This window comes from Eupeodes corollae, chromosome 1, assembly GCF_945859685.1.
Source record: "Eupeodes corollae chromosome 1, idEupCoro1.1, whole genome shotgun sequence".
In the NCBI taxonomy this organism is placed as follows: domain Eukaryota; kingdom Metazoa; phylum Arthropoda; class Insecta; order Diptera; family Syrphidae; genus Eupeodes; species Eupeodes corollae.
In genome coordinates, this window is record NC_079147.1 from 254,561,788 (window position 1) to 254,573,603 (window position 11,816).

The following is an 11,816-nucleotide window of genomic DNA, read 5'->3' on the forward strand; positions in this document are numbered from 1 at the left end:
CACCAAGTTGGTTTGGGTCCTCCCCCATCTGGGTGCGCCACCTAAATCGCGTTCTTCCTCTACTGCGCCGTCCATCGGGATTGGATTCGAAGACCTTCCGGGATGGAGCGTTGATGTTGATCCGTTCTACATGACCGAGCCATCTAAGCCGTTGGACTTTAATTCTGCTAACTAGGTCAGTGTCGCTGTACAGCTCGTACAGTTCGTCGTTATATCTTCTCCTCCATTCTCCATCTATGCGTACGGGACCAAAAATCACCCGAAAAATTTTTCTCTCGAAGCATCCTAAGACGCTCTCATCTTTCTTTGACAGGGTCCAGGCCTCAGCGCCATAAATGAGAAGCGAGATGACAAGTGTCTTATAGATGGTATTTAAATGTATTTACTTACTAACTTAAGGTGGCGCTACAGTCCGGATCGGACCTGAGCGCCAACCAACATGCGTCTTCAGCCAGCTCGGTCCCTAGCTAGCTCTCTCCAGTTTCACACACCAAGTTGGTTTGGGTCCTCCCCCATCTGGGTGCGCCACCTAAATCGCGTTCTTCCTCTACTGCGCCGTCCATCGGGATTGGATTCGAAGACCTTCCGGGATGGAGCGTTGATGTTGATCCGTTCTACATGACCGAGCCATCTAAGCCGTTGGAATTTAATTCTGCTAACTAGGTCAGTGTCGCTGTACAGCTCGTACAGTTCGTCGTTATATCTTCTCCTCCATTCTCCATCTATGCGTACGGGACCAAAAATCACCCGAAAAATTTTTCTCTCGAAGCATCCTAAGACGCTCTCATCTTTCTTTGACAGGGTCCAGGCCTCAGCGCCATAAATGAGAAGCGAGATGACAAGTGTCTTATAGATGGTATTTAAATGTATTTACTTACTAACTTAAGGTGGCGCTACAGTCCGGATCGGACCTGAGCGCCAACCAACATGCGTCTTCAGCCAGCTCGGTCCCTAGCTAGCTCTCTCCAGTTTCACACACCAAGTTGGTTTGGGTCCTCCCCCATCTGGGTGCGCCACCTAAATCGCGTTCTTCCTCTACTGCGCCGTCCATCGGGATTGGATTCGAAGACCTTCCGGGATGGAGCGTTGATGTTGATCCGTTCTACATGACCGAGCCATCTAAGCCGTTGGACTTTAATTCTGCTAACTAGGTCAGTGTCGCTGTACAGCCCGTACAGTTCGTCGTTATATGTTCTCCTCCATTCTCCATCTATGCGTACGGGACCAAAAATCACCCGAAGAATTTTTCTCTCAAAGCATCGTAAGACGCTCTCATCTTTCTTCGACAGGGTCCAGGCCTCAGCGCCATAAATGAGAACCGGGATGATGAGTGTCTTATAGATGGTGATTTTACATGCTCGAGAGAGGACTTTACTTCTCAATTGCCTTCTAAGTCCAAAGAAGCAGCGATTTGCAAGAGTTATTCTTCGTTTGATTTCAGCGCTGGTGTCGTTGTCTGCATTAATAGCGGCGCCTAGGTAGACAAAGTCCTTAAATACCTCGAAGTTATAGATGTCCATGGTGACGTTTTGTCCAAAACGTCTCTGTTCAATGTCTTTTTTTGATGACAGCATATACTTGGTCTTGCCCTAATTTACCACTAAACCCATCTTCTTCGCTTCCGTCGCAATGCTCAAAAACGCTCCATTGACATCACTCTTTGTTTTTCAATTATGCCAATATCATCTGCGTATCCGAGTAATTGGACGGACCTTTGGAAGATTGTGCCTCTAGTGTTGACGGTTGAATTTTGCACAATTCTTTCCAGAACGATGTTGAAGAAGTCACATGACAGTGCATCGCCTTGCCTAAAAACTTGTTTGACATCAAATGCATCGGTGAGATCTCTTCCGACCATAACAGAGCAGCGTGCGTTCTCCATCGTCATTCTGCACAAACGGAAAAGTTTGATAGGGATGCCAAAACTAGACATTGCTCTGTAGAGCTCTTACCTATAGATGCGGCTTTAAAATCGATAAAGAGATGGTGGGTATCGATTTGAAGCTCCTTGGTTTTTCCAAGATCTGCCGTAGTGTGAATATTTGGTCGATAGTGGAATCTTCTGGTCTGAAGCCACACTAATAAGGAACAATCAGGTTGTTAACGAACGGCTTCATACGTTCACATAATACAGTAGAGAGGATCTTATACGCAATGTTAACGAGTCTGATACCTCTGCAGTTGTCGCAATTTAGAGGATCTCTTTCTTATGTATCGGGCACACTATGCTGAGATTCCACTCATCGGACATGCTGTCTTCCGACCATATTTTGCAGATGGGTTGGTGCATGCTCCCTACCAAGTCATCGCCTGCTGCTTTGAATAGTTCGGCAGCGATGCCGTCAGCCCCAGCAGCTTTGTTTGACTTCAGTTAGTGGAATTGTTGATCTACTTGATCTCTCTTTTTTCCGTCTAAGAAGCCGGTGTTCCTCTCACCTCTTTTGCTCGTAGAGCTTGTGAGCAGCTCTGATCCTTTTGTGCAGCGCCATTTTGTTTGCCTGCTGTTTCGCTGCGTGCCCTTGCCGGCATTCTTCGTCAAACCAGAGGTTTCGCTGTTGTGGCCGTGTGAAACCTAGCACTTCAGATGGCTGTAAGGTAATGTTGCCACTGGTTTTCAATGCTTAATGCAGGCAGCTAGGACTCCTTAAGAGGTTATTAGAGACACAATCGGAAAAGGACATGGCAGTCTCCGCAGCGAAATCGATCAGCCTGAATCCGTTGTCGGACGTGGTGTCGTGCAGGCTGTATCTCCCGATTGTGCCACCAAAGATGTCTTCTCTTTATAATTATAATTAAAATTATTTAAGAAGTCATTTTAGCTTTAAATGCATTAAAAAAAAACACTTGACAATAGAATTCATCTTAATGTATGTATTTATTTTTTGGGTAAATGTTAAAATGTTTAAAAATATTAAAAAAAAAATATACTAATGGATTTTACTGATAGCAGCTATAACTGGCCCTCACCAAGATAGGTCAGTTATAGCGATCATTGGTTTTGTTTGGCGATCACTAAAAATGACTGTCATCGAAAAAAATATTCTGATTTAAATCCACCGACAAAATAAATAAATTTACGTCATTAAATATCACTTTGAGGCTTCGCGCCTCAGACAATTTTTTTACTGTTGCAATCAGCTGTTCAATAAAATGAAATTTCATTATTAAAAAAAACTAAAATGAATTTATCTTATTATTATTATTATTAGCTTTTTCTAGAAATAAATCTGTAATTTTGCTGATAGATTTTACTGATAGCTATAGCCGACCCCTTATTTATTTGTTTGTTATCGTTTGTGCTTCCCAAAAAAAGGGATATATTCTCCCAAGAATTTATTTTTCCCATTCTGTCTGCATATTTTTGGTCGTCTTTGGCATAAAGACACCCATGGATTTTTACTTCCAGTATCAGCCGGGTATCGAAGCCGTTTTTTGTGCTCATTTTTCTTTATTTTTTTTATTAAAATGTTGTTTTCTTTCGATCATAACATCGAGCTTTGCGCCTCAGACAATTTTTTACTGTTGCTTTCACCAGTAAATTTTTTTAATGATGTGATTGGAACCGTAAACAATTGGAACAACAACAGTAAGGCGCCAGTTGTAGCTATCATTGGTTTTCATCATTGGAATTTTCTTGACAGGTTGTTTATAGCTTTCATTAAAGATTCTGTCATTGAAAAAAAATTTCTGATCAAATTCCACTGAAAAACTTTTACTTACAGAAATCTGTCACTGGAAATGTTTAAACTTGGAACACAAATCAGTGGAACGATTTGTTGTGTCTTTAAACAAAATTATTAGAAAATAGGCAGACTTAGGTATTATGTGAAAGGAGTTTAATTTCCTAGAGCTCTTGAATAAGAGGTTATCAGTTTACTGTTTCATCTGCGATTTTCTTAGAAAGACAAGAAGTTTTCAAATCACCCAGATGCTTGTTAATCTTTACTTTACCCTTTACATCTTTACCTTTATTTCGATATCAATTTCATTGATGTATTCTCTTTGAAAAGAAAATTTCAATGCCATTATTATCCGTGTTTTTTTTTGACATTCTATAAATAGTATAGTAGAAAATTCCCAAGAAAACCCATAGGCAGTAGCCAGATTTTTGTATTTAAAAATTGGTACAACTAAAAGAACATCAAAAAATCAAATGGGGTGGCGCAACAGTCCGTTGTGAACCAGGGCCTAGTGACTTACAACTCTCAACCATTCCTGTGTGCGAGTACTGTTGTCAGGAATGGAAGGGACCTAAAATTTAAGGCCAAATCCGAACGGCTAGTTTGAGAAAGCACTTTTTCATGACAAGAATTACTCTTGGAGAATTTGTCAATTCCTCGCAAGAGGCAGTACCCGCGAAAATTAATTTTTTTAAATTAAGGTGGCACAGGCAGGGATTGAATCCAAGACCCCTTACATGACAGTCCAACGCACTAACCATCATGCCACGGGTACTACACTGAAAGAACATCTGTCAGAACAATAATAAAATAAAACGCAAATATATACAATTTTATTGAAATCAAAAGTTAAAATTAACTTCAGCAAAAAAAAACTAACTAAAACTAATAAAATGGACATTTTTCAAGAAGAAATGGTAAGAAAACATCTTAAAAAAAAGTTAGTTTTACAACTACTTCAAGGAGGGGGTTTGTTCGTAGACAACTACATTAACATGTGGTGTTGAAACGAGCTTGAAGCTCACCTCAATTCTTTATATACCTAAATCGAGTTGGAATGAGTTTGATTCGGTCGTAGAGTCAAAATTTCTGAAGAAAAACCTGTATGGAGGAGTTAATTTTACAGAGAATGAATTATGATCTTTTTATTTGCATCTTTGTGTAAAAAAGTATAGTTTGGCAAGAGTACGATAACTTAGACGACAAAGTTTAATAACGGATTTGTAAATAAAAGTTAAAACAAAGCATTTTTTTACGGTAGGAGTAGTAGTTCTCAAGAACTAGAAGACATTGATAATCTTAAAGTTTTAAAAAATTACACTTTAAACCTTTTTTTTGCACACATTTTGAGTTTAAAACAATTTTTTTCTAGATAGATCCTCCCTCCCTAAAAAATGCTTGTTTTTAACTGTGCTATACAAATCCGTCATTAAACTTTGTAGCCTAAGTTATCGTATTGTCCCCTATAGTTTTGGTTTAATCAAATTAAAAAAAATTGCACATGGAGTAGGTAGCATATTCTTATATGGTGCTGAACTAATCAGTTCTTCGTTTTTTAACACGAATCAAACTATCTCACTCGCATTTCATAAGAAACATCCAAACACCATTTGCATTTAAGAAAGTGCTGTCAAACTTAATCATTTTTAAACCTTCGGTGGAAACACCAAAAAGATTTATTTAATCTAAACTGAGATAAACCTTTGATAGAAACGTATCAAAACTTAATTATCTTTTCTTATGTTCTCCTTGCAAAATAAGCACAGTTAGCCCATTTTCATTAACAAAACTAAATAATATCAACAGTAACAGATTGATTTTTTTTCCCAATGGAAAACACATTGTATTGGAATTTATACTGGATATGAAAACAACACACATAATTCAGTATTTTGATAATTTAAAATTAATAAATTAATAATAACATTATAACAATCGTTTTTTTTTATTTACTTTACAGCTAACTGGAGTCAATTTGAATCATATGCTGTGTGCAGCAATTGCTGATCCCTTCCAAGGTGAAAACTATCGAGTATTTGCTGTGATACATCAGTCAATTCTATGTCCTCTCTTAAATAAACTCACCTTCCTAATGTTTGCAAAATCAGACGAAAAACTTGCATATCTCAAAAAATAACACACAAGAAGTGGAAGCTCTCGAGCTAACTATAATACCGTCTACCAAAACCGATTAGTATTATTAAATAACTCAATTCGTAATTTATAGTATAGGTTTAGTTTAGTAAACATTAACAAAACAAAACAAAAAATAAAATAAAACACCAATAATTAAATAATTAATAAAAATAACTTAAACCTGCGGTATGGACAAAATAAAAAAACAATGTTAAGGCCAATATACGTAATGTGCATCGTTAAAGAGAAGAAATTATGGAAATTTAAAAAGCTTGTATAAATAATAATTATATGCATAAAACCACTGTTAATACACAAATATTTGCATAGCTTATGCCAAAAATTAAAAAAAAATAAACGTTTCCGCGATAATTTTTCGAAAAACAAAAGAACAAATAAAAAGTAAATCAAGCCTTTTATATAACTCTGCCAAGATTCCAACCAAGCAAAGCTAAAACCATAGTCTGCACCAAAGCACTACAACAACTAGCCTACTTTTGCGGATGCTTAAGGTTCTTAAGGTGTACGGAAGACAACAATGGTTATACCATCAATATCAAGCTGATAAGCTGATATCTCAGCTTCTTATGGATTTTGATAAAATCAAAGGCTTTGATTTGAGCAAACATAAACAATTAATAAAAATGAATTTTGTAAGCGAAAGTTGTTTTAAAAATTGGGGCTCAATTATTGAATTAGCCCTCGTGTATAACATGTTCAATTAAAAACTAAAATATAACTTGTATAGCAGCCAGAAAATAAAAACAAATTCCAACATTGTGATTGTTATGAACTTAAAAATGTAAAACTTAAAAGTAAATGAATTAAAATGTAAGTAGGTAAATATAAAACAATTAAAATTAAATAGATCAAAAAATGTTGCATATAAAATCAAAAAATGTATTTGATTACGCAATTTGGATCATGTTGGTTATATAACAGAAAGATAAATGTATGTATATAAAAACAAAAAAGTAAATTTTGAAAAAAAATAAAAGAAACGCCTTAAAAACCTTTCTTGATCCTGCTTGTTTTCAATGCAATATGTGATATACAAATAATTATGAAAAATAAAATTAAACAAAACAAAAAAAAAAACATTTTAACAAAACTTACCTGCAAATTTAACTGGACTTGATAAAAAAAATACCTTTTGGTTTCCATTTTTTTATTATTAATTTTTAAAAAAATCTTTAAGCTGAAAAATCTTCAAAAACTGTCAAAATATATGAATATCATTTTCAAGACAAAACAACAACAACCAAAACAAAATAAAAAAAAACACGCTTGAGCTAATTTTTTTTCTCAATTTATTTATTATGAAACCTTTGACGAAATATTTAATAAAGTGCTAGTTAAATTATACAACACAATTAAAACAGGTCTTTTTATTATAACTCAAGCTGCAGTTTGAGTGAATAAATTAAAACCGTTGTGTTCCACTTTTAAGACTTGGAACAGGAAATTGATGTGTGCCCGTAAGCTAAAGAGTTTACTTACATTTTCTGTTCATCAAAAATATGTACATTTGAACATAAACATTATAAGTAAGTATATCAGCCCCACATAAAAAGATCTTACTATGTACGTATCATCGTCAAACTTGCAGTCAAAACCAACAAATTCAGTCAAATATTCTTCTAATTTTTGTCTAAAATATAGAAATTATGATTAGGGGAGAGGGGGCAAGAAGGATCACAGGGTTCAAAAAGTACCAAATAACCATGGTTATTAGCCCTATCTTATGTTTAATAATTAGAACCAATAGAAAACTTACCTTTCCAACACATCCCTTAGTTTCATTGGCAAACTGAAGATGGTTGTAGTTTAAAGTAGTATTCACATGAGCGCGACCAACGAACGACGAATGAATTACAAAATGTGAGTTTGTATACATTTGAAGACATATTTCCCCACAAGTTCTTAACAAAACTATAGCAATATAGTTTCTACATGATTTATGATGCATACTTTTACTTTTCAATATCATAACTATTAATAAATTTAAGAAAACAAATTTATTCGTAGCGAAAACAATTGTAGTTGATACGAACTGTCAAACTTTATTCGCGTTCCACATTATTTACACTCGAAACGAATAAAATAATCGCGCGTACTTAACCTAAAAAAATCAATCTCGTTTTGGTATCGGTGGTAAATGGTGTTTGGCTGTGGCTCCTTGTCTTTCATGTAAAAGAAATGTCAAAATCGACGAACATTCGTTCAATCGTTGGTCGTGCTCATGTGAATAGCGCTTAAATGATGTAAGTTTATAAACGACTCATAAGTTAAAAAATAACTTCCACTTCCGATATTAAGTTGAGTTGGTTTTGTTTGTGAGCATTCGTAGTTAATGTAACTACTGGAAACTAAGGTAAAATAATCCTATTTAAAAAAAATTAAAGAGGCTGAGATCGACCCACACTGATAACTTCCCATCCCGTCTGTCGATTTGTCTTGCTTAAAAGTTTGTCTATATGCACTCGTATCAATTTTTAACAATTTTGCGTACTATTTTTTGTACATTTTATTTTTTATGAAAAAACGGATTGTTGGATTTTTATATAAAAATTACTGAATATTGAAAACTATGTTTTCTGTGAAATAAAATAAGTTTGAAGCCATTATTTTTAATTTTTGAAAAGCTTTTTGAGTCGAAAGTAAATTTTCACCAAGTTTTAGTATTGTTTTTTTTTAGGTTTTTATTTTTTGTAAAAAAAACTGTCAATTCGATTTTCCTCAAAATTTTATTAGATGTCAAAAACTTTTTTCTTCGTTGCACAGTTATAGTTTAGTCGTAAAATTTTGGAGAGGACAAATTTTTTTTCAGTTTTTTTGATTTATAAAAAAACGTTAAATGGATTTTTTTCAAAAAATATACTTCTTTGATATCACGTTACAATATGTTATATTTAATTTAGTTTAAGTCTCTAGCGTTTTTGGTTCGTAGGATAATTAGGGTTTACCAAAATGTTCACCTTTTTTTAAAAAACCACCCTCGCAATTTTCTTGAGAGCCCTTTCTGCATCTTTCTGCCTTATTATCTGTATAACATAATTTATCAAAATCGATATCTCTCCTGGTTTATGAGCTATGGACGACGAAAAAAACGTCGCCAACGTACGGACGTACGAACGTACATACACACGCACGCGCAGCTTTCTTTTAAAAATCTTTTATTTCGACTTTAGGGACCTTGAAACGTCGAGAAATGTCAAAATTTTCAATTTGACAAATCTGACTCATTACAATAACTTCCACTTCCGATATTTAGTTGAGTTTGTTTTGTTTGTGAGCATTTGTAGTGAATGTAACTTCTGGAAACTAAGTTTAGCAAATCGTTTAAAAGAAAAAAGAAAAATGTTGTATCAAAAAACTCTTTGTTGTGCAAATGGAACTCCAACGTTCGTGGTGCATATCTTAAGAGACCAATCGTAGCTATCATTGGATGCATTCAATATCAATGATATTTATTTTTATTTTTTTGACAGCTATCTCAAGTTAGCTATCCCACTTATTCAATAAGGTATATACAAATTCACCTATACAAGATACAATATCCAACACAAGATTGAACGCGGCCATTGGTTTTTATCATTGAAACCAATCGTTGGACATTTTTTGACAAGTCGGTCAAATGTCAGTCATTGGGCTGGTTCAGACGACATAAGGGACTTGAAAGTTAGGCAAGTTTCTAGTATCTGATTGGCCAGCTGCCAAAAAATTACCTTCCAATTAAGGCAATTTTAATTGAAAGCTGACTGGAAAGTTAGTCAAGAAAAACATCCCTAACTATTAAGTTAAGTCATCTTCTATCAAAATGACAGTTGATAATTTTTTTTCATTCAACTGAGAGCTGAACTTTATTACTCTATGATTTATTTATTTTCTGCACAACTCTATTTAATGCTTTCTACTAAAAATAGAAACTTGCGAAGTAAAGTTCTGAATTTGAAATTCATGACGCTTGCAAAACTTGCCTTGGTCAAAATTTACGTTCAAAGAATGAAGTTGCCTGCAAATGAAGTCCCTTATGTTGGCTGAACCTGCCCATTGAAACAAAATTTCCCGATTATAATCAAGAATTTGAGGTAAGAGTTCATCATTGAAAGCAAAACAGACAAGTCAAAAAACAAAGAGAATAGCAGGTTCTGACAATTTAAGCGGCTTGAAGGTAAGTTAGCTTTCCAGTCAACTCTAAAATAAACTTGCCTTAATTGGAACCCGATGTTTTGGCAGATGGCCAATCAGATAATAGAAACTTGCTTTACTTTCAAGTCCCTTATGTTGTCTGAACCTACCCAATGAGCAGGTTCAACATCGCAAAATAAGACAAAGGCCGAGAGGTAATTTTCTCAATGTCATTCATAAATGTCAAACTTGGACTATTACTTGAGTATGTTTATTTACAAGTCCATCATAAGTTGTGTTTTGTATTGTTAAGATTCCTTATCAAAATTACAAGGAACCCGCTAACACAAAACATCAAATGGGATTTCGTAGGGCACAAATAAATCAAAGACTAATAAAGTTCAACTTTCAGTTACATTCCAGTCAACTTTCCATTAAAGTTGCCTTAACTGGAAGGCAATTTTCTGGCAGTCAAGTCCCTTATGTCGGTTGAACCTGCCTAATGTCTGGGTAAAATAAAGTATTTTTTTTACCAAAAAAAATCGACAACTCTTTAATTTTAATACCTGTGATAGAAAGCTTGAAAGATAATGATGCGGATCTGCACTTGACTATTCTTCGAAAGGCAGCTGAACAAACATTAAAGAAACAATATTCTATCATCAGAAGCCAGAAAAGCTCCCCTGTACCACTAGCGTCTAATTTTGGCTCAAAATGTACCACCCGAACCAGGTTAGAAGAATGACATTCAACACAGCTCTAGCATCTACTATACAGTCAAGGAACCTTATCCTGAGGAACGTAATATAGGATTAGATAAGCAGCCCTATCAAGAATTCTCTCATACTCGGACAATTTAACGAATTCCGTAAAAAAACTATTTCCCATAACGTAAGTATTGGAAAATCTCACACAAATTTGCATTACGAACGGATTTTGTGATACGGTTTTTCGGAATTGGTAGGAATGGTAGGATTCCAATTACAATGATATTCGTGATAACATCGAAACCCGGATCGGTCCACAACCTTGCTTAATTTTGACACCAGCCTCCCTCAAACCCCAAAAAAACTCGATTGAAGGGGCGGAAAATCTCTAAAAATATAAATTAATCTTTTCACTGAAGTTTTGCCGTCCAGACAAATTTTTAAGTACATTTGTATACATTGTCTGGAAATAATGCAATGGGGAGATAAAATACTGGGAACAAGAAAATGAGTTATAAACCGATCGGAGAGCTATTTTGTTCGATGTACGAATTTGTTATCATCGTTGCAATTCTTTTAAACAAATTGAAGACATTTTCAAAACAAATTTGAATATATATGTATGTATTAGACATGTTCATAAGATCAGATTGGCGATCGTACAAACGCAGATGAATTGCAGAAGATATTTTCATCATAAATTCATGAATTCAGCGTCAGGCAGATTGTCAATCCATATTGTTTCGACTGCTGAAGCAAAGGAATTTAAAGTAAAATATAAAGTGGAAAAAACGTTAGTTTTATTTTAAAAAAGAAGCAACTGCTTTGAAATTAGCCTAAGAATTCAGGTTTAGAAAAAGTTTATTATTGAAGACGTTGTTCTTTAAAATTAAGTTGAAACATTGGGCAGGTTTAGGCGACATAAGGGATTTGAAAGGAAGGCAAGTTTCTAGCATCTGATTGGCCAACTGCCACATAATTGCCTTCAAGAAAAATATCCCTAATTATCAAGTCAAGTCAACTTAGTTCAAAGTGACAGTTAATCATGTTTTTTCATTCAACTGAAAGCTGAACTTTATTACTCATTGATTTATTTATTTTCTCCACAATTCTATTTATTGTTCTGTGTGAAAAGGTTCTCTGTCAAATTGGAAAAGAAACA

The 11,816-nt window shown here is 34.7% G+C and overlaps 1 protein-coding gene across 3 annotated transcripts in view; it reads left to right on the forward strand.

Moving 5' to 3' along the window:
* Positions 1-7,194, forward strand: part of LOC129943243 (transmembrane protein 164-like) — a 107,022-nt gene extending 99,828 nt beyond the window's left edge. For all 3 annotated transcript variants that reach the window (XM_056052549.1, XM_056052548.1, XM_056052547.1), the window contains exon 5: positions 5,641-7,194. In XM_056052549.1, coding sequence (XP_055908524.1) covers positions 5,641-5,817 — 177 coding nt within the window. In that variant the 3' untranslated portion in view covers positions 5,818-7,194. The remainder of the gene's footprint in view (positions 1-5,640) is intronic.
* The last annotated feature ends 4,622 nt before the right edge of the window (positions 7,195-11,816 follow it).